The sequence below is a fragment of the Theropithecus gelada genome, chromosome 15 (assembly GCF_003255815.1).
Source record: "Theropithecus gelada isolate Dixy chromosome 15, Tgel_1.0, whole genome shotgun sequence".
Classification (NCBI taxonomy): domain Eukaryota; kingdom Metazoa; phylum Chordata; class Mammalia; order Primates; family Cercopithecidae; genus Theropithecus; species Theropithecus gelada.
Window position 1 is genome coordinate 42,704,357 of NC_037683.1, and position 25,632 is coordinate 42,729,988.

General features: G+C 50.1%; 1 protein-coding gene across 1 annotated transcript in view; it reads left to right on the forward strand.

Moving 5' to 3' along the window:
• Positions 1-25,632, forward strand: part of GABBR2 (gamma-aminobutyric acid type B receptor subunit 2) — a 426,464-nt gene that overhangs the window by 387,424 nt on the left and 13,408 nt on the right. Inside the window, exons 14-16 of the mRNA XM_025360393.1 lie at positions 14,736-14,846; positions 19,919-20,143; positions 23,386-23,568. Coding sequence (XP_025216178.1) covers positions 14,736-14,846; positions 19,919-20,143; positions 23,386-23,568 — 519 coding nt within the window. The remainder of the gene's footprint in view (positions 1-14,735; positions 14,847-19,918; positions 20,144-23,385; positions 23,569-25,632) is intronic.

The following is a 25,632-nucleotide window of genomic DNA, read 5'->3' on the forward strand; positions in this document are numbered from 1 at the left end:
GTTATATGCTCACTGCTTTGCTGTGCCAGAGCTACGTCACCTTCTTTGGTTCACAGAAAAAAATGTACAACTTCAACTTTCCTTACATCTACATTCCTGTTCTTATTCCCCTGGCCCCATCTTTCCTCTGTATTGCCCACTCCCTTCTCTCATTTGGCTCTTCCCAATTACTTGTCGTGAGATCATTAAGGTCGCTGTCAGTAGCCTTTGGTAGCCTATTTTTGGAATTTCGCACTAGGCTGCATATCCTAAAAGGTCATGAGGGATATGACAAGGAGGTCACAAGCATATTTCTCCCGGGCAGCAGAGGAAAATATTGGCACTTCTGAATCATAGGATGCATGGGCCCTTAGATCTTTGAAGAACACCAAAGAGGTGTGTGTGTGTGCTTGTGCATGTACGTGTATGTGTGAGAACATCACGTGCATGTGTGTGTGACTATTTGAAGCCCCAAAATTCCACAAACGTGAGCATTAACCGTGTAGTCTGCTGAGCTCCGTGCTGTGGTCTGGCTGCCAGCTAACTAAGGCAAGTTCAGGAACAGCCCCAGGGGAACAGGGTACTATGCATGGGAAGGGGGTAACTGTCTTGCCCTGCTCAGATCCCCTTGGAAACCTATAGTTGGCTCAGAGGGCACAACTGCTGTCTTTAACCTCAGAATTGCTGTCCTAGGCCGGGTGCGGTGGTTCACGCCTGTAATCCCAGCACTTTGGGAGACCGAGGTGGGTGGATTACCTGAGGTCAGGAGTTCAAGACCAGCCTGACCAACATGGGGAAACCCCATCTCTACTAAAAATATGAAAATCAGCCAGGTGTTGTGGCGGGCACCTGTAATCCCAGCTACTCAGGAGGCTGAGGCAGGAGAATCGCTGAAACCCAGGAGGCAGAGGTTGCAGTGAGCCGAAATCGCACCACTGCACTCCAGCCTGGGTGACAGAGCGAGACTCTGTAAAAAAAAAAAAAAAAAAAAAAAAAAAAAAAAAAAAAAAGGGAATTGCTGTCCTAGAGCCAAGGGAGGAGCCCCAGAGGACAGAGCCGGGGCCAGTGGCAAAGGTCCCTGAAGTATGGATTTCAGCTCAGCTCAAAATAAGGAAGAATGTTCACATTTAAGTCCAATCTAACCCTAAATGAACTGGGCTTCCTTAGAAGGTAGTGAGTGTCTCATCACCAGAGGTAGGCAAAGAGGCTGGACAGTAGGCCCTTGGCAGAGACTGTACCCTAACAAAGAGACATGAGAAGACACTTGAGTCTCTTCAAGCCCGAAAGTTGTGTGACCCTATAAACTAGAAGAATGTGACCTCAGAAGACTTATATGTGTGTGAGTGTGTGTGTGTATGTGTGTGTATTAAGTTTATAGGTTCATTTCTATCTATTTGTTGCCAAAGGGTATATGAGAGATGAGTTGAGAACAGGTTTATAGTTAGAATGAAATTGGAGCATCCTGAGCATCACTGGTAACTCCATCATCAGAGTAGGATTGCAGGCAGGCAAGAACCTGGCCCAGAAAAATGAGCTCCACTGCAGAGCACAGAAGGGAGGATGCATACTCTCCCATGGCCTGCTGCTACCCAGAGATCCCCACACACTGCCAGCATGGCCACAGCAGCCATTACAGCATCCTATTTTGGAAGAGTCTTTGCAACATTGCACTTTTGTGGCTCCCAGTATGCTTGCCTCTCTGAATGACAACAGGGAAATGAAATGAGTGTATTGTTCTGGAATGCACAACTGTGGGGTGTGCGTGTGTGTGTGTCGGCTCTGTAGTCTTTTGTCTTACTGTGCTCTTGCTTCATACTAAGAACAGCCCTCAAAGCAGGTGACCCCAGCATTTCTCAGAGGAGAACCCGGGGCTCAGGGTGAGCATGTCACAGTCCTGGAGCCAGACCCTGGTTCAAGTGCAAGGCCCGTGGCCGTCCGTTACACCAGGGCGCTGTAGTGTGCCCAGGCTGCCTTTAGCCAAGGACACACTGTAAAATCTAAGATGTAGCAGGGAACAGGAGAAGGAACACTTGAAGTTCATCCAGGTAGCAGCCTGCCTTCCTCCGTGTGAGCTGGGAGTCCCAGAATCAGCCAGAGTCCCAGGGAGGAGCATGAACAACAGAGAGGGCCCTGAGCCTGGAGTCAAGATGCTTGAGTTTCAGTTGCCCTGAGTTCTTGATATGTGACCTTGGGTAAGTTCCAGCCTGTTCCTGGGCTCAGTATTCTCCCATGCAAAATGGAAGTGAGGCTGATGGCCCTACTAACCTCCTAGGGTGGTTGGGCAGATCTAATGAAACTGAAAACCTTGACATTGAATGCACACACTCAGCTCTAGTAGAGTGGAATAGCTCTGTCCAGGATCCCGCATGCTACAGAGTCCTGATTTAGAGAATCTTCACACTCTAGTTCTGTCACCTCTCCATTCACGCCAAACTGGGCCTGGACTTGACAGCAGGGAGTCATGACGAACAGCCAACCAGGTTGTGCACTGAGTTCTCAGCAGAGCCCTGTGAGAAGGTGATGAGAGACACAGCCTCTGCATGGCCACACCAGGGCTGAGCGGGAACAGCTCAGCTGCCTCAAGGTCTGGACTGGGAGGTCCAAGGGCTGGGTGGGAGGGATGCCAGCCTGGCCAAGGATTGGAGCTGGACAGCTTGGGCAGGGCCCTCTGGGAGCTCTACTCACTTTGGGGGCCACAGATCTGACCCCAAGCCCAAGGCCAGTTACCACCTTCTCCCCCAAAAAGAGGATCCTTGGCCAGAGAAGTCTGGCCGGGGGTAAGATGCAGCTGGGTGGGGCACTTGAGCAGGCACTCCTGGGCCAGGCAGGAAGTATGGGGAAGAGGGCTGCCCTTGCTGGCTCAGGGCCACAATCAAGTCTAATTCAGGGCAGGGCTTCCCATCCTCTTTCACATCACAGCACCCAATATTAGCACAGCACCTGGTGACCACAGAGCCTGCTTGTGGCTGGTGGTGCCTGGCCCACCCATGTGCCCCAAGGCGGAGGAGAGCACTGTCTTGGGGCCCTTATACCCAGTCCCGCCACATGACCAGGGCACACTGTTGGAAGATCTAGATTTGTGGTTTAAAGGTTTGAAGAGGTGTTAGGCGGACCTGGGTTCAAGTCACAGCTCCGCTCTCCTTCACTCCTGTGTAACCTGGAGTGGGTCACTCAGCCTTACGGAGCCTCGTTTAATGTCCCCTAAAATGGGGTGGTGCTAGCACTCATGCCTGCGGTGATTGAGTGGGTGAAATGAGACAGTGTGTATAACACACTTAGCAGAGAATCTGGCCCACGGTGAGCAGTTAGTGAATGTGAGGGGGTCAGAGGAGGTACAGATGACAGGGATGGGAGTGACAGCGGAACCGGAAAGAATCCAACACAGATACCTCCAACACAGGGTAAGTCCTCCTCAAAAAGACAGGAAGGCAGATGTTTGGGACAGTGGATGTGGAGGAGCCCCAGAGGCCTGGAAGATTGGATGCAAACTTCACCGTGCTATGAAGAAGGGTATCCCAGGGGCAAGGAAACCCCACAATAAGGGCACCAGGAGGAGAGATGATGGACTGAGTCATGGCTGAGACTGGGGAATGGGGACAAGTCTGGACAGGTATGGAGGGTCAGATCACAGCATTGGGGGTCCGGGATCATGGGGCCTGGACATCTTTACTGCAGTCTGGGGAGTCACTGAAGGTCTTGGAGCATGGGATTAGCACAGTGCGGATGATCACTTGGAGGCAACATAGAGGAGGAATGGGATGGGGAGAGACAAGAGAGGAGACCAGGTCCCGACCGAGAGCAAGAGCCTGGGGCAGGAGAGAGGGCAGAGGGGAGAGAACTTCACACAGGTGCACTCACCTGTATGTGACAAGCGGTTGGATGTTGGAGCCGGGGTGAGCATCGAAGACTGAGAAGGGCTGGAGAGACACCAGGTTCCGGTCTTACCTGGGCAGACAGTGGGCTGCTTTCTGAGCTAGCCAACCTGGAGGAACAGCAGGTTTAAGGAAGAAGGTGATGAGTTCAGACTGGGAGAGGCTAGGCAGGAGTAGAGGGTGCCCCTGGTGGCTGGAGGCAGGGAGCGGGTAGAGGGCCAGCCCGGAGGGCCTGGAAGCAGAGGACCAAATAGGGTCCCCTGCATCTGGCCGCCAGGAGTTCCCTGGAAATGATGGGGGAGCAATTCAGCAGAACTAGGCTGGAGAGCGGTGGGAGGGGAAGATGATGGATGGGAGTGTGGTCTCCTTTTTCAAGAAGCTCGCTGAAGGAGAAGAAAGAGGGAACCAAGAGGCTGAGAAGCAGAAAGCAGGGAAGGAGGAGTTTCAGGCCAGCGCTGGGCTACGGCCCCGGGCAGAGGAAGGGGGCAAAAGCACACGAGAGAGAAGGTGATCGAGGAAGCAAGTAAGGGCGAGGTGCTTTTCTCTCCCAGTCATTTAGTACTAGGTATAAGCCACACAACTTCTCCAGGTTTAATTGACAGCTCTCAGGATCTTACTGTACCATACTGTGTCTGAGGGACCAGGCTCCTCTTCAGCTCCTTTTGTCTTTGTCTGTCTCCCGTCATCATTCTCCCCATCGTCTGCCTGCTGGGTCAGGGTCCTCGGTGGCCCCCACCCCCCACCTTGGCTCTGCCTGCTGCTGGCCGGTCAGGCTTGTCCCTGGACCACAGGAGGAAAGCAGGGCTCCACTCTCAGGACAGAGGCGGTTCAGCCACTGGTTGTACCCACATGCACCCCCAGGCAACACCATCCTGCTGATTTCTGCCAGGTTGGGGCACAGGGGGTCCAGGCTGCCCCATCCTGCTGAGGGTGGGGTACAGGCAAGAGCCCAGCAACCAGGCCTGGGGCTGTCTGCTCCTGTCTGGTGTTGCTACCGCGGAATCACTGAATGTGGGCATGGAGGGGACCTCTGAGGGGAAGGGATTTGCTTGCCTGAGGTCAGCAAGCAGAACTGTCCACTCAATAATGTGGCTTTGACAAAAATCGGGTGACCATGTGAATAGTTTCTTGTCCCACATCAGCTGGGACCTCCTGGGTGTTGAGATCCAGGAAGGATTGTCTCAGACCCCCAGGGCCAAGTCCTGGGGAGGTCCTGAGCCTGCTGGAGACTCCTGCCCTTTCCCAGGCCTTTCCTGTAGGCTCCAGGTCCTGTTCCTGGGTCACAGATGCACAGTGGTCCCCTTACCCCTCAAGCAGTTCCTGAATTTTAGAAGAACTTCCTGAAGGTGAGGAGCAGGCACTTTCCACAAGAGGCATGGCTCTCCCTGGGGACGTCTCATCCGGCTGCCAAAACAGCTGCTAGTTCCAGGTTCTTTTCTGGGCCTGCATTTCTCCATCTATAAGAAGAGAAACCGGATCAGTTCAGAAGCCCCTTCGTGTTTGGAAATGGGGAGACAGGAGGGAGATCAGGCTGTCACAGTGACTAGAGGACATTCATGGCCTTTAGTACCCAGGGTCCAGGGGTTCTGTGCACACTGCCCAGCACAGAATAGTCCCTCACAGCAAAGAATCACTCTCTGCCTCCCCAAAGAAAAGTGGCTGGAAGTGCCCATACTGAGAAACCCTGGTGAGTGATCTTACATGTCCCTTCCAGATCTCTGATACTGAAAAAAAAAAAAAAAAAAAAATCACCCAAACTTGTAATCATAACATTCTACAAAAAAAAATCTTACCTTGAAATGACAGCTTCTAGCTTTGCTGCCTCAGAGGTGCGAGGCTGCTGCTGTGGAGATAAGCAGTCCAGCCCCTGAGGGATCTAGAAGGTTCCTCCCAGCTCCAGCGCTCTGTGGCTCTTTGCAGCAGGAGATAATAACGATGCTTTCCACATCAGGAGCAGGCTTTCCCGTCCCTCCAGCCTGTGAGTCACACCGCACCTCCTTTGATCATCTTGCCAGCCCTGGGAGGTTGTAGATGAGGAAGTTATGGCTCGGAGAGGCTGGGAGACATGTGCAAAGTCACACAGCTGGCAAGAGGTGGACTTGGGATCTGAGCCCAAGGCCCTTTCCCCTCCCTGCCTAGGCATCCTTGTTGGCATCCTCCATGTCCCCCAAAAGAGGCCATGTTGACTCACCTGCCTTCCCAGGAAAGGAGAACCGTCTCAAGACTCTGAAATGTAGCCTGGAAAGGCCAAACATACCCCCTAACACGCNCACACACACACACCCCCCACACACCCCACACATACCCAACACATACATACGCCCCCCCACACACAGTCACACAAACTCACATTTACATGCACACCTACACTCACCCCCAGCAGAAAAACCTACCAATTTTAGGCCGGGCGCGGTGGCTCACGCCTGTAATTCCAGCACTTTGGGAGGCCGAGGCGGGCGGATCACGAGGTCAGGAGATGGAGACCATCCTGGCTAATGTGGTGAAACCCCGTCTCTACTAAAAATCAAAAAAACTAGCCGGGCGAGGTGGCGGGCGCCTGTAGTTCCAGCTACTCGGGAGGCTGAGGCAGGAGAATGGCGTAAACCCGGGAGGCGGAGCTTGCAGTGAGCCGAGATCGCGCCACTGCCCTCCAGCCCGGGCAACAGAGCGAGACTCCGTCTCAAAAAAAAAAAAAAAAAAAAAAAAAAAAAAAAAAAAAACCTGCCAATTTTTCCACATACTTAAAAAATCGACATTGGAAATGTTTAAAAAAAGGAAAGAGGCAGGGATGGTCCAGGGAGAAAGTTCTACATGCCAGCTTCTGGGAGCTGGGCAGAAGGTGGAAAGCACCCCCTCCCTCAAAGGAGCACTGGCCGGGCCGGGCCTAGGAGCCCGTTCCAGCCACAGCGGTGGCAGGAATAAAAGGTCCAATCGACCCCGGCCGAGATCCCCGTGATGAGAGGCGAATCGCGTGGCCCTCTTCACGTGCACCCACTGGACTCCACCCTCCCTGCCCAGGCTGTCTCCCCGCCTAGCCCTGACCGCCCTGGCCAGCCCTGCACAGGACGCAGAGAAGACTTGATTGTCAAGGTCTGGTCCAGGGTCAGAAACATACAGAGGAGCCCTGTCAAGTCTGGCCTTGTGCTAAGTCATCACTCTGTCTGTGTCAGAGGCGTGCAGGTGACAAAGAGAATCTGCGTTCTTAACCAGGCTGCTTCTAAGTTGAGAACCAAATGTTACCCTATTGTTTAAAATCCTTTAAGGCCTTGCTGCCCAAAGGGTGACCCCTGGATCAGCTCCTCACCTGGAACTGCTTAGAAATGCAGCATCCCAGGCCCCACCCGGGACTGCGCACCTGAATCTGCATTTTAACAAGCTCCCCAGGCAGTTCGTGCTCACGTTATCGAGTGAGAAACCACGCTGTCCTCTCACTTATCACACTTCAGCCTCTCTGGCCACATGAGGGTTCCTAAAATATACCGATGTCTTTGCATTTCAGGTTCTTTTCCCTTGCCATGCCCTCTACCATGTGTATTCTTCCCCTAGCTTTTCACATGGCTGGCATTTCTCATCCGCCAGGTCTCAGACTAAATGTCGCCACTGCAGAGTAGCCATCCCAGGCTAACTGATCTGAAACAACTTCCCCCATTAGCACCCCTCCAAGGACCCGTAGTTTCCTTTAGGAATATTTATCACTACTTGTATTCACAGCTGTACTGTGTGGTTTGTTGAATGCCTGTGTTGAACAGCCCCCATTCCACTGGAATGTACCCTCCAAGAAGGCAAACACCATGTCGGTCTCATTCACCCTGTACCCCTGCACCAACATGGTGCATGACACACAGCAGGCATGTGACAAATCCTCATGGAGTCGATTTCAAACGAATGAATGTAGGACAAATACAGTCATGAAATGTAGGACAGATAGAGTCATCCCCCAATGACTCAGACTCCCATTAACTACACTGTAAATTAACCCATGGGCTCCCTTCACAAATGGGAAACTGAGGTCTAGAAAAGGGCAGGGATTAGCCCAAGATCACCCAGCAAGTCTGTAGCAGGACCAAGGCTTTTGACCTTTCCGGCCTCAACACCTCCACTCATGCTCCAAGTCCCTGCCTGTCAGTTTGTGCAGCCGGACAAAGCGGGATATTTGCAGGGGGCACTGACCTACATTGTGAGTAATTGCATTATGCAGAGGGACTCTCGGGCCAGCTGCTCTCCTTTTGCCGCACAGATGGGAGAGGCTTTCCCAGGCAGCTTCTGTGTGCCTCCTGCTGAGCAGCAGCCTGACCAGAAGTCAGGTGTGAGCACTTCCATCTTCTGGCCGTCCCAAACCGGTGTGGCCTCACTGCTGGACACGGTGCCCTGCCAGGCAGGAAAGAGCATTTTATCAGCCTGAGTTCAGCTCGCAGCACCAAAGCACAGCCTTCACCCTAAAGCTCTGGGGGCTTCAGGGGAAGCCACTATTGAATATTTAACGATGAAGTTCTTCCTCCCTCAAAGAAGCACTTTGCAGTTTGTAGAACTGGTTACACCCACTGTCTTCTCCGATTTGACACAATGATGCGTGTGAGAGGAGGGCACATCAGGGAAGGCTCATGGTGAAGGAAGAAGGAGTGCTGCTTTGAGAGTCACACACCCCTGGGTTGAATCTCAGCCCCGAGACTTACTAGCTGGAGATCTTGGGCAAGTTACTTCATCTCTCTGTGCCTCTGTTTCCTCATCTGTGAAATAAGTATAACACCTTGTTGGATTTTTATGACTTAAACAAGATGATGGGTATAGAGTTCCCAACCCAGCAATGAGCACATTATTGTCACTCATGAGAAGGCAGCTCTTGGTGTCCTTATGGCTGATATTATCAGGTGAAGTCAGCCCCCTCTCTCTGAGGCTGCCTCTCATGAGAACTGTCCTGGTCTTACTGGAATGGGAGAGCCATGAGGACAAGGCTCTTGTCTATCCAGGTTATAGCTGCATGCCCCATGCCCAGAACAGTATCTGGCAAATGGTAGTGCTTAACAGTTATTCACTGAATGAATGAATGAATGAATGAATTCTTAGGCAATTGCCAAAGAGAGCAACAAGTAAGAAAGAAAAATAAAAAAAGCAGCCAGGCACAGTGGCTCACGCCCATAATCCCAGCACTTTGGGAGGCTGAGGCGGGCGGATCATCTGAGGACAGGAGTTCAAGACCAGTCTGACCAACATGGAGAAACCCAATCTCTACTAAAAATACAAAAATTAGCTGGGCATGGTGGTGCGCGCCTATAATCCCAGCTGTTTGGGAGGCTGAAGCAGGAGAATCGCTTGAACCCAGGAGGTGGAGGTTGCAGTGGGCCGAGATTGCACCATTGCACTCCAGCCTGGGGAACAAGAGTGAGACTCCGTCTCAAAAAAAAAACAATTGAAAATATTTGCAGGCCAGTTATCCAGAGCAAGACAAACGTTCTTAGGGCAGTGCAAATGTTGTCCTGCAGAGAAGAAGCCAAAGCCTGGGCTTAGGCCCTGCCCCTGATGTCTGCAGGGTCAGCACCCTGTGCTCGCTGGCCCTGGCCTGCATGGACAGTCCACACTGGGAACAGACCGAGAGCAGTGCCCAAGTATAGCCTGAGTCCTTCCCCAGCAGCCCCCAGCAGCTGCTCCAAAAGTGGGGGAGTCCTCCATGGTGCTTGGAAATCTGGCCTCGTATAAGGCCAGTGGGTGCCTTCCAGAGGAGCCCAGGATGCTGCTGACGGCTCCACCGTTTCCAGCCCCACGGAGCTACGGTAGTTCTGTGTCCCCAGCGGAGGGTAATCCACCACCACCAGGCTGGACCCTTCACATGGCTCTTCGGTGCCCTCTAGTGGTGCTTTGGTGCACGACAATGACAAGGAAGCACTGGGGGTTGGGGGGTGGGTAGCCCACCTGGCCCTGCAAGTTGCATGCTCAGGTGCATCTTTCCCCATGTGTGACTGCACAGACCACTGCGAACTCCAGGCCTAGGCAGAATCGGGATGGATTAGACAACACGCACAGCTTGTACAGTCTGCTTTGTGGTTCAGTACGGGAGTCACTTGATTGTCTTCCAGATGCCCATCCCCAGCCTCACGGGAACAGGAACCTCATCACCCCCAAAACTACCCCAACCCCTGCCACTGTGACCTGTGACCTGTGACAGGGAGATGGGGCTGCATAAGGACAACACTAGTGACCAGAAGATTTTTGCAGTTTATTTCTGGATCAGTTCCTGAGTATGGGGCAGGTGGGTGTGGGAGCAGCTCTGCCACCCCAGGACCACTGACTTCTCTGGACTCTCAGTGGGCCCATCGTGCTTGCTACCCTCCTGCCAGGACTGTGCTTGAAGTTGCTGGGATGGGTGCGGACCTGAAAGGCCAAAGATAAGAATTCAGATTTGAGGATTCAGAGAGGTCAGAGCATTGAAGGTTGGGTTGCAGGGAAGGGGAGCAGCGAAGAGAAAGGCAAAGGTAGCCAGACTGGAATGCCAGCAGCACAGGGGGAAAGACTGGGCTAGCAGCAGTTCTTTGAAAACTACCTGATGGGTCTTGGTCAACCTGAAGGAACATATGAATCACTGGTGGAAGATTACATAGAAAGCCAAGGAGATCCAGAGCAAGAGGTCAGGCTGACTTGCTCAGCACCGCCTGGAGTGCTGAGCTCCATTCTCAGCGTGTAGGAGTGGTCAGTCTGTAGAGCAGTGGTAAACTCCAGCAGGTTGACCGGCAAGGAGGCCTTGTGGAGGACGGCACAGTGGTGTCCCCTCTCCATAGATCTTCCCTCCTGTGGAAGGTGTGCAGACTCAGAGAGCTTGGAATTATTCTGGGGAACCCCAGGGGAGAGATTGTTATGCCCAGACCGTTTATTCCCCGAAGAAGACCACCAGAGTCCAGAGTCAAAGCTAAGCAGCAAGGATCTTTATTACAGGTTCGAACCTAGAACTCTCCCTCGCTCGCGAAACGAGACGGGCAGGAGAGCTCCTCCACTGAGCTCCGAGCAGTGTTATATAGTCTAAGAAAAGTGGGCATAGAGTTATTATACAAATCAGATATATGATTGGCTAGTGTTTGAACAAGGCGATTTGGCTAACTATGATTGGTTCCCGCCATTTCTGATATTTCGGTTCAACCTTTGAGGCGGGAGAGCAGGTTTATGGCAGCAAGAGTTTTATCTTACTTAAACACGTCTCGTGACCTTGCCTCAGAACTTACAAAATCTCTGGTACGTGCAGAAAAACAGGTACTTCACAGAACTTACGAAATCTCTGGTATGTGCAAAGATTAGAGAGCAGAACAAAAGGGTGTAGGGGGGGGTGCGGGTACACATCTATCTTTGTGTCCTTTCAGATGAGCCCCAGTGAGTGCAGGTCCAGGAGGAGAAGGCTGTGGCTCAGTGAAAGCACTGTGCACCACCTCACCAGGAGCAGGAGGGAGGGGCTCCCTGCCACTGCAGTGTGTAAGCCAGACAAGCCTTGTCAGTTTCCTGTGACGAGCACTTCATCCCATTGAGCAATGCTGTATGACACAACTAATTTTCTCCACACCGAGAATCTAAGACTCCATCATAAATTACTGCTGTTCGTTGTAGAAGAAAAGACATGATCACTGTTCATGGGTTTGCCGTTCATGCATAACGGGAATGGGTCCGTGCTACTGCATTCTGATGTCGGTTTGATTGTCACACATTGGAGAAACTCAGATTCTGCTGCTAAGTCAGTTGACCTTGGACCAAGCCGGTTCTGTCACCTTAATTAAACAATGAAAGGATGTCAGGAAATCCCCATTGCCCTTAATAAAATGCAGCCCAGCCCCTAAGTGGGTAGCAGTGGGGGGGAAATCTCTACCCCTGGCCACTCTGACTTTAGTTTATGGAGATCACCTCCCCTGGGGTGTTTCTCACTGCAGAGCCTTCAGGAAACCATGTTATCCCCTCTAGCACTCCAGCCCAAGTGTGGACTCAATGCACATGGACCCAAAGAGGTTGAGCTAAGGCTTTCTGTGGCTTGGGACAGCAAAAGGCAAATCAAGTCTGAGAGAACACACAGCAGGATGATCTGGTCAAAAAATGGCCTGAAGCTGCAGGTCCCACCCCTCCTAGCTCCTCCTGCTTCCACGTGGGAGCACCATCTTTCCCCCAGCTCACAGAAGCCCAGGTCACTGCCTGCTTCAAAGGCCATGCCTGGAGAGCAAGACCAAAAAAAATAGTTTCCAAACCACACCTAAGATCTGCCTTCTACCCCTGGGTCCCATCAAAGTAACCCTTCTTCCTAGTGATGGACCCTGGGGATGCCCATGCCTTACCCTCAGGAGTGTGGCTTTACCCTGGGCCTCAACAGCACCACTCCATCAGAATATAACATCCTGAACACAGTTATTTGGTGATATACTCTCAGTGGCAAACAGATGGCAAAGGAATCTTCAATTTAGTAAGTTTGTGCTTGACAGTTGTATGGATGTATCAATTCTGCAACTATTTAGTGTCCTATGTAGGACTGAACAAATGAGTAAATATTTGATGTTGTTCGAAGGCAGGGATTCCACTATGGGAGAAGAGTGATGAAAATATGGAATGAGGAAGGCAAGCAAGAACTCAGCAGTGTTGGATCTTATCTAGACAGACAGACAGGTAGGTAGGTAGGTAGGTAGATACATACATACATACATACATACATACATACATACATACATACATTATTTTAAAAAGAGCTTAGAAGTAGTGATAACTTAGGAACAGTGAGACCATCAAGTGCCACATCTTGGTTTCTAAACAACATTCTCCACTAAAAAGAACAAGGACTCCTTGGAGAAATGGTTGATTGCAAGGCTGGGAGCAAGAAAAGTTCAAGGAGTGCTGGAATCATTATGCCAAGAAGTAAGAAAGTGCTCAAAAAATTATGGTGATATGTGGAAAAAACATAGAAGGTAGCATGAAGTTGTTTTCCACTGGCCAAATCTGGAAAAATGTAAGCATCAACATGAATAAGATAGCAAAGGATTATAAGACATTGAATTAAAAAGGAACGTATTAGGCCAGGCACAGTGGCTTACACTTGTAATCCCAGCAGTTTGGGAGGCCAAGACAGACGGATCACCTGAGGTTGGCAGCTCAAGAACAGCCTGGGAAACCCCATCTCTAATAAAAATACAAAAATTAGCCAGGCGTGGTAGCAGGTGCCTGTAATCCCAGCTACTCAGGAGGCTGAGGCTTGAGAATTGCTTGAAACCAGGAAGCAGAGGTTGCGGTGAGTGGAGATCACGACATTGCACTCCAGCCTGGGTGACAGAGACTCTGTCTCAAAAAAAAGGAACATACTGATATGCATAAATAAATGGGAGGAAAGGAAACTTCTTCTTTGCAGGAGAATGCCAAGTGTTTAAATAGAATGGTAGAATTGGAAAATCACCATTTTGCAGCTACCAAAGTAATAAATGACTCAGGTAAGAATTATCAATGGTTGCTGAAACCACCAAGTGAACCTCTGTGGGAGAACAGGATACTTACACAGTCTCAAAGTAGCTCCCACAGATTATTTATTAATTACAAAGGGGGAAATGGTACCTTTGAAATGGATATCTGACAGGCATCATGTCAACCAAGTGATCACAGATAACATCACAAAGTGCCAACGCGTCCCCCTGATGTGACTCTTACTTATGTAGGATTCCTGCCAAGAATGCATAAAACCTGGATATAAAACATTCAGGCTAACCCAAATTGAGGGACTTCTACAAAATAACTGAACTAGATTTTTCAGAAACAATGACAGGAAAGACCAAAGTAGTCTGAAGAATTGTTTGAGATGAAAGGAAACCAAAGACACGTAAGTGCAATAATGATCCTGGATTGGATCCTGCATTGGAAAAACCACAGTTGCTTTAAAGGACATTATTAAGCCAATTGGCAAAATGTGAAAATGGATAGTATATTAGACAATATACTGTATCAGTGTTAAATTTTCTAAATTTAGTAAGTGTATGTGATTGTGCAAGAGAATCCCTTGTTCTTAGGAAATATATGCTAGGATATTCAGGGGTGAAGGGTCAGGATATCTGCAATTTACTCTCGAATGGTTCAGAAAAAATTAATGTACCGTAGATATTGTTTCATTCCCTGGGTGTCTTTTTGTCTTGTTGCCACCATCTGGCCAATTATCTCCCAGAGTTTCCCAATTCAAGTTCCTGCCAGAGAGAATGTGCTCAGGAAGGATCCTCTCCATCAACCCTCATTAGGCAGAGCACTTTATAGGAGGAAACTTCATAGGTATCTGACAAGCCTCTGGATTGGCTGCCTGGGGTCAGGTGCCTGTTCTTTGTCCAGTCAGCTCTGGCCAAGGATGAGTCATGTGGTTCATAACATGGCTGCCATTACTGCTTCAGCAATGGGGCTGTGGGCAAGAGGGTCTCCTCAGAAGGGTTTGGCAGGCCCCAGGCTCGGGCAGGCCAGTATATCCTATATCTCCAGTTGCACAGAGGTAACCCCAGAGATACATGAAGACCTCCTGACATAACTTTATACCTCATTCTCACCCTCAGTTTTTCAATAAATATTAGAGGTACCTGCATTGGGCCAGGTTTTGTGTTAGATCCTAGGGGCACAGAAGTGACCCAGTTCCTACCCTCAGGAGCTCTGACTCAAATTGGAGAGGCATGAATTATGCAGAGAACTGGAGTGCAGAGTTGAATTGCTACCAACAAACCGAAGGCAGTCAATGCTAGTTGAGGCCTGGGCTCCACACCTTAGGAACACAGAGATGGGGAGTCCAAATGGCCCACTGAACAGTGTCATTGGCTATGGCTCACAAGAGGGAAAAGGACTCTCAGATGAGGACCCTGTTGCTGGAAGAGTGTCCTGTGCCATCCCTGGAGTCTCTGTTTTCTCTTTGCACAGCCTGACCCAGCAGGACGGGATATCTCCATCCGCCCTCTCCTGGAGCACTGTGAGAACACCCACATGACCATCTGGCTTGGCATCGTCTATGCCTACAAGGGACTTCTCATGGTAGGTGCAGAGCAGGAGATGGAGTTGGGGGGGGGACACTTCTCTGTTGGGCCTCTGTCTCCCAGGGGCCTCCATCAATGTAAAAATAAACAGAGCCTCCATGACTAAGCAGTTACTCTCTGTGTACTCAGTGCCTGCCACATGCTATCTCAGTTCCTGCAGCAACCCTATGAGATAGGTACAAGTAACATCCTTATTTCACTGATGACACCGAGGCTTGGTGTCTTGCCCAAGGTCACCCAGCTGGTAAGCGGCAGAGTCAAGATCTTAACCAGAGAGTAACCCAAAAACTTGTGGCTGTGCCTCACAGCTGTCACTGCACCGCTCCCAGGAAGAGCAGTCTGCTGACATCCAGTGCATGTTCATTTCCAGCATTTCAGCGGATCCTCTCTTAAGCCCATGGGAGGTGGGCAGGATCATCCCCATTTAATAGATGGGGAGGGTAAGCCTCAGAGAGGCTGAATGATTTGCCAAAAGCTACCTAGTAACCTCTAAACTCCAAACCCAGCACTCTTTCCACTTGACTCATCTTTTAAAATCAAAGATCATGCTAGGTGCTATGGCTCATGCTTGCAATCCCAGCACTTTGAGAGGCCGAGGTGGGTGGGTCACCTGAGGTCAGGAGTTCGAGACCAGCCTGGCCAGCATGGTGAAACCCCATCTCTACTAAAAATACAAAATTAGCTGGGTGTGGTTGCGGGCGCCTGTAATCCCAGTTACTCTGGAGGCTGAGGCAGGAGAATCACTTGAACCCGGGAGGCAGAGGTTGCAGTGAGCCAAGATCAGGCCATTGCACTCCAGCCTGGGCAACAAGAGTGAAACTCCATCTCAAAACAAAAAAAAAAAAATCAAAGATCACATATGGAGCCACGTTGTGATATGCCAACATTAGGAAGAACTTGAAAGGTCAGCCCCACCGTATTTCAGCCCAGGTTGAGCCTTGAATCTTCTCTCCTATATCCTATATAAACCATGGTTCCACTTAAAGCCCTCCAGTGACATGAAGCTGGTCACTGCATCCTCCTCAGATCTTTCCACAGGGAGGTTAAGCCACCCTTCACCCCTGTGTGACCCCACTTAGAGGCCAAAAATGAAGCCTTCTCCAAAAGTCAAATAAACTGGAACCTCTCGTGCTGCTCAAATGCATTCTTACCTGTTGCCGCATCAGAGAAGTGTTAGTGATGGATCCTGTGTCCTGTGAGAGGCCATGCCAGAAGGGCATGTACGAGGACCCTAGGCGAAGATTGGTCCCCACTTCATACCAGTTGACACCCTTTTATGGTTTTCCGTAGAAGTTTTTTGAGCTCCCATGCAAGCAACAGGACCACTGGGCTGCAATGTGAGCACAAGGTAATGACCCTGGGGGTGTCCACAGGAGGTACCCAATATAGAAATAGGAACTTGAGGACTGGCCAAAGTTCCTGGGTTTGGACAAGGACACATTCATAGTCACCAGAAGCTTGGAAGAGCTGTCAGCAATGGGTGGCACAGACCTGAGGGCAGAACCGTCAGCCCCAAGCAAAGTTGCTGGAAGGCAGACTCCATCTCCATGTAAAGATGGATTCTTATAACAGGGAGCACTGTCCACAGATGCCATGGAGCCCCTAAGAAGGACAAGCTCCCTGTCATGGGAAAGCATGTCGTGTCAATGACCTGCACTTCCCCTGGCCCTTGTTGAATAAAGAGAGTGAATCTAGACACTCTCCATGATCCTTCCAGCCTTGATATTCCTTGATTCTGAGACTCATTCTGTGAAAGTAGATTATGGTGAATCATATTGACATCTTTAAACTGGACTTATTTGTAATGTTTTGATCATTCATTATCTTCTCCCACCTACTTCCAAAGTGGTTGGAGATGAGAGATGACTGTACGTCTTCCCGTGAAGCTAACAGCTTCAGCCAGCTCATGTCAACAAAAGCTATATTTGATAGTGCAAATGCTTTACCATTTAGAATATGCAAGGAACGGTCCCCAGCCTCCTAGCCCTGAAGGTTTATGACTAAAATCCCACTGCCACCCCCCTACTCCTTCTATTTTAGAGCCACAGAATCTCAAGGCTGGGAGAAGCACACACAGCCCTTTAGGTCCACCCCACTGTCAGATGTTTTGGCCCCAACCCCCAGCCCACCCTGAGCTTCCCCCAAAGCATTCATTCACTAACTGCTTCTATACCTCTAGTGATGGAGTGCTCACCCTCTCCAAAGGAGCCTGTGCCATTCATGCATAATGTGTTAGTCTCCTTTGGCTGTCATAACAAATTACCACAAAACAGTGGCTTACAAAACAAACAGAAATGTATTCTTTCCTAGTTGTGGAGGCCAGAGGTCCAAAATCCAGACAGTTGTGTTCCCTCTGAAGGCTGCAGGGGAGCATCCTTCCTTGCCTCTTCCGGCACCTGATGGTTCCAGGCATGCCTTGGCTTATGACTGCATGACTCTAGTTTCCACCTCCGTCTCCACGTGGCCTTCTCTTCTTCTCCCCAATGGTCTCCTTTATGTGTCCCTTATAAGGACACTTGTCATTGGATTTGGGGCCCTTCCAGATAATCCAGGATGATCTCATCTCAAAATCCTTCATTATATCTGCAAATACCCTTTTTCCAAATAAGGTCACATTCACGGTTTTCAGGAATTAAGATATGGGCCATCTTTTAGGGCCATCATTCAACCCACAGATGGAGTGCTTTTCTAGAAAGTTTTTCCTAATCCTCAGAAGAAATCTTCCTCAGTGTAACTTGTACCCATGAACCCTCAATCTACTATTTGAGGGCCTAAGAACAAGTTACTTTGTGTTTCCTCCTGACACTCTTTAGAGATTTACAGCCAACCACTAGGTCCCCAGGGTAGCCCACATTTATTGTAGGGACCCTCACAGTGGCTTGGTGGCCCATCAGTAGCATGGCTGATAGGAGGGCACACTGACTCTTGGTCAGAGAGCCCAAGTCCTGGGCCCATCCAGCCCTGATATTCACGCTGTGGGACCCCAAGCAGGTCACCTCTCCTGGCCAGGCCTCTGCTTCTTCCTTTGCAAGATGGCACAGCTACCATGGGATCACAGTGGGTCGTGGGTAAAGGAACCAATACAGAACAGGCTTTCAATGGCTGTTGGTTTACTTCTCTCACTCAGTATCTGGTTCCTGGGCTCCTGGTTCCCTATTTTATTTTATTTTATTTTTTTGAGACAGAGTCTCACTCACTCTGTCACCCAGGCTAGATTGAGTGCAGTGGCACAATCTCTGCTCACTGCAACCTCTGCCTCCCGGGTTCAAGCAATTCTCCTGCCTCAGCCTCCCAAGTAGCTGAAATTACAGGCATGCACCACCGCACCCAGCTAATTTTTATATTTTTAGTAGTACTGGAGTTTCACCACATTGCCCAGGCTGGTCTCAAACTCGTGACCTCAGGTAATCCACCCATCTTGGCCTCCCAAAGTACTGGGATTACACATGTGAGCCACCATGCCTGGCCTGGTTCCCCGTTTTAAAAGGAATTTTTAAAAAGGAATAAATCAGGCTGTGAGATAACACATTTAGAGAAAGGATAAAGGACAAGGGAGAGAAAAACAATCATGGTTGTATAAAATAAGATCAATTACAAATAGCTTTGAACTTACCGTGGTGCAGAACATTTCAGTCTACAGAGTGCTTTGACATCCATCCTCCCATTTCATCCACACAGAAACCCTGTGACATTGGTATTATTATTATTATTATTCCCCCCAGTCCACAGACGTTGAAAGTGAGGTCCTGAGAGGTGAAGTGACTTGCCCAGGTCACCCAGCCAACAGATGGCAGAGCAGTTTCCATATCCCCCGGCCTTGTGTCCAGCCCCGCTTCTACCACACAGCACTATGTGGCCATCAAATCTCTAAACACAGGTCCTCGGTGTGATGTTAAATGATTCATGCAGCTGTCAGACGCCTGAAGCTGTCCTGCTGAAGCCACACGGAAGAGGCGCCTTTGTGAGAAGGCCCCTTGGAGGGCCGCACTAAAGCAGAGGTTCCTGTACCAGTCAACTATCTTGGCTCTTCCTCCTGCCCGCCACACCACCATTCTGCCCTACACCCACCTGCACTGTCCCTGCAGCCCACCCTCCCCTTAGACCACCCATAAGGGTTAAACCCTCGACACCCTGCTTCAGATCATAGCTGGCCTCTACTCTGTCCATTTCTGTCGAGACATCTATTGGTTACGAGTAGAGCTACAAGTCACAGAAAAACCCAAAATAATAATGGTTGAAGAGACAGGAAATGTTCCTCTCAGGTAAACCTAGTCCAGAAGTAAGCAATCTAGGGCTGGGGTAAGGCTCCCAGAATCTCAGCTCTTTGCATCTTGCAGCCCCCACCACATCATTACACAGGTTCCACATCATAGCCTTGTGATCTAAGACAGATGCTGAAGCTCCACCCATCACATTCCACTCCAGCTGTTAGGAAGGAGGAAAAGCAACACCTCTTCCCTTTAAAGACACTTCCCAGAACATGTGCACACCACTGCTATTTACAGGCATTGTCAGAAGCTAGTAACACACCACGCCTAGCCTCTAAGGCAGCTGGAAAATGTAGTCTCTATTCTGGGCGTCCATGTGCACTTGAGGACAATAGAAGTCTCAGACACAAGGGATCTGCTTAGTTTAATAGAGAAAAGACTGGAGTGAATTTCTAAAAACACAGCCCATTTTTGCTACCATATTGCTGTGTGACCTTGGGCAGACCTCTTCACCCCTTCTGGGCCTTAGTATTCCCTAGAGAGTGAGGAAGAAGGTTGAGATCTTATCTGAAGTCCCCTTCCACAGTGGCCTCGGGCAGGTCTGTGCATGAACCAGTCATAGGGGTGCAGGAGAACTGGACAGCTGTCACATCCCCAATCTGCATTTGCTTGGCAGGACTCAGCAGGGTCACAAGTGGAGACAGATGGTGACATCCAGAAGACCTGGCTGACAGCAAGGCCCCCCACCCTCCTTCCCTGCAGCCCATCTCCTGAGTAACCCTCCACTCCACAGCTTCTCAGAGCAGCGGGTGTGTGCCGCCCCTTGGTAACGATCATCTCCCCTTTCTGTTCACCATTTCAGTTGTTCGGTTGTTTCTTAGCTTGGGAGACCCGCAACGTCAGCATCCCTGCACTCAACGACAGCAAGTACATTGGGATGAGCGTCTACAACGTGGGGATCATGTGCATCATCGGGGCCGCTGTCTCCTTCCTGACCCGGGACCAGCCCAACGTGCAGTTCTGCATCGTGGCTCTGGTCATCATCTTCTGCAGCACCATCACCCTCTGCCTGGTGTTTGTGCCGAAGGTACGGGTGCTGGCCCCACCACCTGGCCTCTGCCCTCCGACTCCAGCACAGGGGCATTGCTGGCTTTTCTCCATTCTCTAAAAGGTTTACCCATTCCTTTTTCATGATGAAGATAATTCACATTATAGAAAGTTCAGAAAATGCAGAGTAATAAAGGCCAGGTTTTTCAGAAATCTCCCTTTGTCCCACCACCCAAAAATAATCACTGGTCATGTTTTGTTGGGGTATTCTTTACTGTTAATGTTTTTGATGTGTTTCCTTCCAGCCTTTTTCTTAATAGCTAGGAGATAATGCTTTTTTTGTTTGTTTGTTTTTTTGTTTTCTCACTCTGCCACCCAGGCTGGAGTGCAGTGATGCAGTCTCGGCCTACTGCAAACTCAACCTCCCGGGATCAAATGATTCTCGTGCCTCAGCCTTCCAAGTAGCTAGGACCACAGGCATCACCACCACGCTTAGCTAATTTTTTAATTTTTTTATAGAGACGGGGTCTCCCTGTGTTGCCCAAGCTGGTCTTGGACTCCTGGGCTTAAACAATCCTCTGGCCTTGGCCTCCCAAAGTGCTGAGATTACAGGCATAAGCCACTTCGCCAAAAAAAATCACCGTTTTTAGTAACCACTTACGTGTTCCATTTATTTGAAGGGTTGACCTTCAGGACCACCTTGAAGAGAGATTTTTCCTTCTTCTCCTTCTCCTTCTCCTTCTCCTTCTCCTTCTCCTTCTCCTTCTCCTTCTCCTTCTCCTTTCTTCTTCTTCTTTCTTCTTCTTCTTTCTTCTTCTTCTTCTTCTTTCTTCTTCTTCTTTTCTTCTTCTTCTTTTCTTCTTTTCTTCTTTTCTTCTTCTTTTCTTCTTCTTTTCCTCTTCTTTCTTCTTTCTTCTTTCTTCCTCTTCCTCTTCCTCTTCCTCTTCCTCTTCTTCTTCTTCCTCTTCTTCTTCTTTCTTCTTCTTCCTTCTTTCTTCTTCTTCCTTCTTCTTCTTCTTCTTCTTTCTTCCTTCTTCCTTCTTCTTCCTTCTTCCTTCTTCTTCCTCTTCTTCCTTCTTCTTCCTTCTTCTTCCTTCTTCTTCCCTCTTCTTCCCTCTTCTTCTTCCCCTTCCTCTTCCTCTTCCTCTTCCTCTTCCTCTTCTTCTTCTTCTTCCTCTTCTTCTTCTTCTTCTTCTTCTTCATTTTGAGACACAGTTTCGCTCTTGTTGCTGAGGCTGGATTGTAATGGCACATTCTTGACTCATTGCAACCTCCACCTCCCAGTTTCAAGCAATTGTCCTGCCTCAGCCTCCTGAGTAGCTGGGATTACAAGTGCACGCCACCACACCCAGCTAAATTTGTATTTTTAGTAGAGACAGGGTTTCACCATGTTGGCCAGGCTGCTCTGGAACTCCTGACCTCAGGTGATCCACCCTCCTCGGCCTCCCAAAGTGCTGGGATTACAGGCATGAGCCACGGCACCCGACAGAGAGATTTTTCAAACATCATCCTACCTCGCAGTGGGCGGGTGAGCCAGAGGCCTTTCTTCTCAGGAGCCCCTGCAGTAGGGTGATCTGTGTCGAGGGAAGCCTGACCTCAGTAGGTCTCGAAAGTAAAGGAAGGTGGCTGGGTGTAGTGGCTCGTGCCTGTAATCCCAGCACTTTGGGAAACCAAGGCAGGAGGATCACTTGAGGCCAGGAGTTCAAGACCAGCCTGAGCAACATGGTGACACCCCATCTCTACTAAAAATACAAAACAAAATAGCCAGGTGTGGTGGTGCGCACCTGTAGTCCCGGCTACTCAGGAGGCTGAAGTAGGAAGATCACTTGAGCCTGGAGGAGCAGAGGTTGTGGTGAGCTGAGATTGTGCCACTGCACTCTAGCCTTGGTGACAGAGTGAGACCCTTTACCACCCCCCCCCCAAAAAGGAAAGAACAGGACACAGAGTTACAAAGCTGGGAGGGGGTTACTGACCCAAGTGGGAGGCATCTGCCTCAGAACAGGGGAGAGGAAAGATCACCTGGGTCCATTTCAGCAAACAGGCTACCCATGGTGCCTCCATCCTCCTGGGCATGCAGTCAGCCCCCAGGCACTGTGAGCTCTGCACTGGAACACCTCTGGTGTACACGCCTTAGTCGTTTATACCCGCCCAGACTCCAGGCAACGCCATGACTTCCCTGCCTGCACTCTGACATTCTTTCCATCCTGTAAAAGAGGCCCGATGATCTCTAAGCCAAGCTTCAGTTGTGGCACTCTGCTCCGTCACGCTCAATAGCTCCTCATTGTCCTCCTGGCTCTAGGATCAAGTTTCTGATGTTGGGCTGGCTCTCAGGACCCTCGGGTCTCCTCTAGTCTCCCCAGAGAACCCTGTCCACCACCCAACCTGCCCTTCCCCTGCCGTTTCCCCCAGGCTTCCCTGCATTGGCAGATGCCAGTTCTTCCCTTGGAGTTCCCTTCCCCGCACCATCCCTCCACACCGTCCTCAGAGCCCAGCAGGCCACGGCACTGTGGTGGGCTGTCCCTGATACCCGCTGGCCTGGTGAAGATTGAGTCCTTCCTTCATCCCCAGCCCACGCCTCTGGACCATGAGGTCCCAGTGAGCAGGGGCCATGGGTCACTCCACTCCTGCTTTCCAGAGCTGAGCCCAGAGCCTGCCTGGATCAGAGATGTTTCTAGAATAAGCCGGTAAGATCAGGGTCAAGTGGCAACTTTTGTTTTCTATACAAAATGTCTTTGGATGCAGCTAAGTGATGCCCAGACTCCTAACTCACGGAAACTGAGATAATAACCATGTGTTGTTTTAAGCTGCTGAAAAACAAGCTTTTGTCAATGACACAGCTTGTTACCAGCCTGCTTCTAGAACTCATCAATGGTTTAACAAACAGAGGCCTTTGCTCTCCTCTATCTCTTTGTTGTCACAGCTGTTGCCCTTGGGGCTTATTTTTTCCACAAGGAGCAAGGCCTAAGGCAACTTGGTAGGCAGCTGGAGCGAGGCCTCAGGGGCCCTGGTTGGGACGCAGGTGGCATCAGGGTCAGGAGACTAGACTCTTAGTGACCAGGAAGGACACAGAGGCATGGTGAGGGGAAGGGGCCTGCCCAACGTCACATACAAGCAAGTGGCAGAGTCTGGCCTGAGCCTAGGTCTCCTGACTCCCAGCCTGTGGCCTTCCTGGGGCCTCTTGTCGTCTCCAGAGCAGGATTTGCTGGGAGAGTCTGCCATGTGGGATGGGAGGAAGGACCCAGGGCTCTCTCTTCAACCCTGCCCCCACCTTTGTCCTTTCAGCTCATCACCCTGCGAACAAACCCAGATGCAGCAACGCAGAACAGACGATTCCAGTTCACTCAGAATCAGAAGAAAGAGGATTCTAAAACGTCCACCTCGGTCACCAGTGTGAACCAAGCCAGCACATCCCGCCTGGAGGGCCTACAGTCAGAAAACCATCGCCTGCGAATGAAGATCACAGAGGTACCTCCCTCCACATCTAGTAGCTGGGCCCCGTCTGCCACTGAAGCCCCTCTGACCCCGTGCAGGGACTCTCAGGCTCCTCTAGACCATCCCTGCAGCATGACCGGGCAGTGTCATCAGCTGCAGTTACAGCTGCGAGAGCCAGGGGTGACATAAGCCGCACAGAGGTGTTTGTCAGAATCCGACATGAGCTCATTGGCCACCTCGCCCAGGCTCTTGGAGGCCAGCACCACCTGATTCAAGCCATCCCCAGACAGAAAGGAACTCAGAGAGATTTGTGAGCTTCCGGATTATTGTAGCTTCCTACATTAGTGTCTCTCTGTGTCTCTCTTTGTGTCTCTCTCCCTCTCAGTTTTTCACTCTCCCAGCACAACCCAGCAACCACCACATCTATATGATGTACAAGAGAAGAGAAAGTGAAAAGAAACTTTTCAAGACATAGTGGCGCAGACCTCGCCTTTGTCCTAAGGGTTCTCAACTGGTTCTTGAATATTCCAGAGAGACCATAGCCAGATTGCCTTGTGCCCAAGCCTTGTAGACCAGGGAAGGGAAAACAAATTACCTCCCCTCCTCTACCCCTCCCTTTGGGTTGGAGGTATGCCTGGACCCATGCTCTGCAGGCTGTGTATTGCTTTAAGAGAGGAATTCTGATTAGGGAGGGGGACAGGAAAGGGACCAAGGAAAGTACATTGGTTATGATGCTGGCTAAACAAGGCCCCAAAATAAAGTGGCCCAAAGAAAATATGTTTATTTCCCTTTTACCTAATGGCCATGAAGAGAGAGGTCCCGGGTGGGGCAGCTCTGCTCCCCAAGGTCATTGCTGGGCTTGGTTCCTGCCCTCTGGTTTCCCCAACTCTCCAGGCTGTTCTCCTCATTCATAGCGGGAGAGCTGGGTGGACGGCATGTCTGGTTCACAGTGTCAGGAGGGGAAGAGATAGAAAGTCCACATGAGGGACTGCCTCTTAAGCAGTAACACCAAAAATTGTGCACAGTTTGGTTCTGCCCTAGTCACATCAGCAAAAACTGACAAGAGCACACCCAGTGACAGAGGAGGCTGGGAAACATCATCTCTAGCTGGACAGCTGCAAGGAAGAAGTGAGACATACGGTTGCCAGATTAGATACAGGATGCCCAGTCAAATTCAAACTTCAGTTCAACAACCAGTCATATTTTCAGTAAAAGTATAGCCCGAATAATACTGGGATATAATTATACTGAAAAAGAACTCGTTATCCGAAACTCAAATTTGACTGGACATTCTGGGTTTTTATTTGCTAGATCTGGCAGCCCTTTGGGGGGCTCACAGAATTCTGCCACAGAGAGCCACCACACAGTTGTCTGCGCACCTAAAGATGACTGCTTCAGGATGAGGCAACCCACCAGCAGCTGCCAGAGCAAACTAAGAAGGGTTTCTGTCCCCCAAAGCCTATTACGGGCTGTTTCCATATCAGGCCTCTCATGATGAGCACTACCACGTCACTGCACATTTTGCTTCTACTTGCACACTTCGGCAATGAAGAGTTCACTCACGTTAGGAAACCCAAGCCACTATTTAAAACTCTAAATTGTTGCGTTATTTTTCCTGGAAATGAATCACAATCTGGCCTCCTGTTGTCCCCACCCTTTGATCCTACTCCTGCCATTTAAGTCACATAGAAAAGAGTCTCTCTCTCCCTCCTCCTCCGCATGAAAACGTATTAAACAATTTCATGGCTGTATTCCTGACATCAGAACAGCATCCGATAGTTGATCAGATCTCCTCCCTTATACTACAGCAGGATGCTGTTTGGAAAAATCCTCTAACCATGTTTTTCCTGTGCTCTTGCACCAATACAACAGTCAACACAGAAGACTTCTGTGACCAAATGCACCCGCTGGGCGCCTCCGGTTCAATTCCAATACTACGGATCTAGAGATAGCTTCAGATCCCACAGGTTGAGGGCTCAGTCCCCAAGGCTCCCACTGACCCCCACCCCACCCTCAGATACCAGCCACAAGTCAGACGTCTGGAACTTCTGACCAACCAGCTTCAAGTTGGGACTCCCAGGATCCCACTTTGGGTTG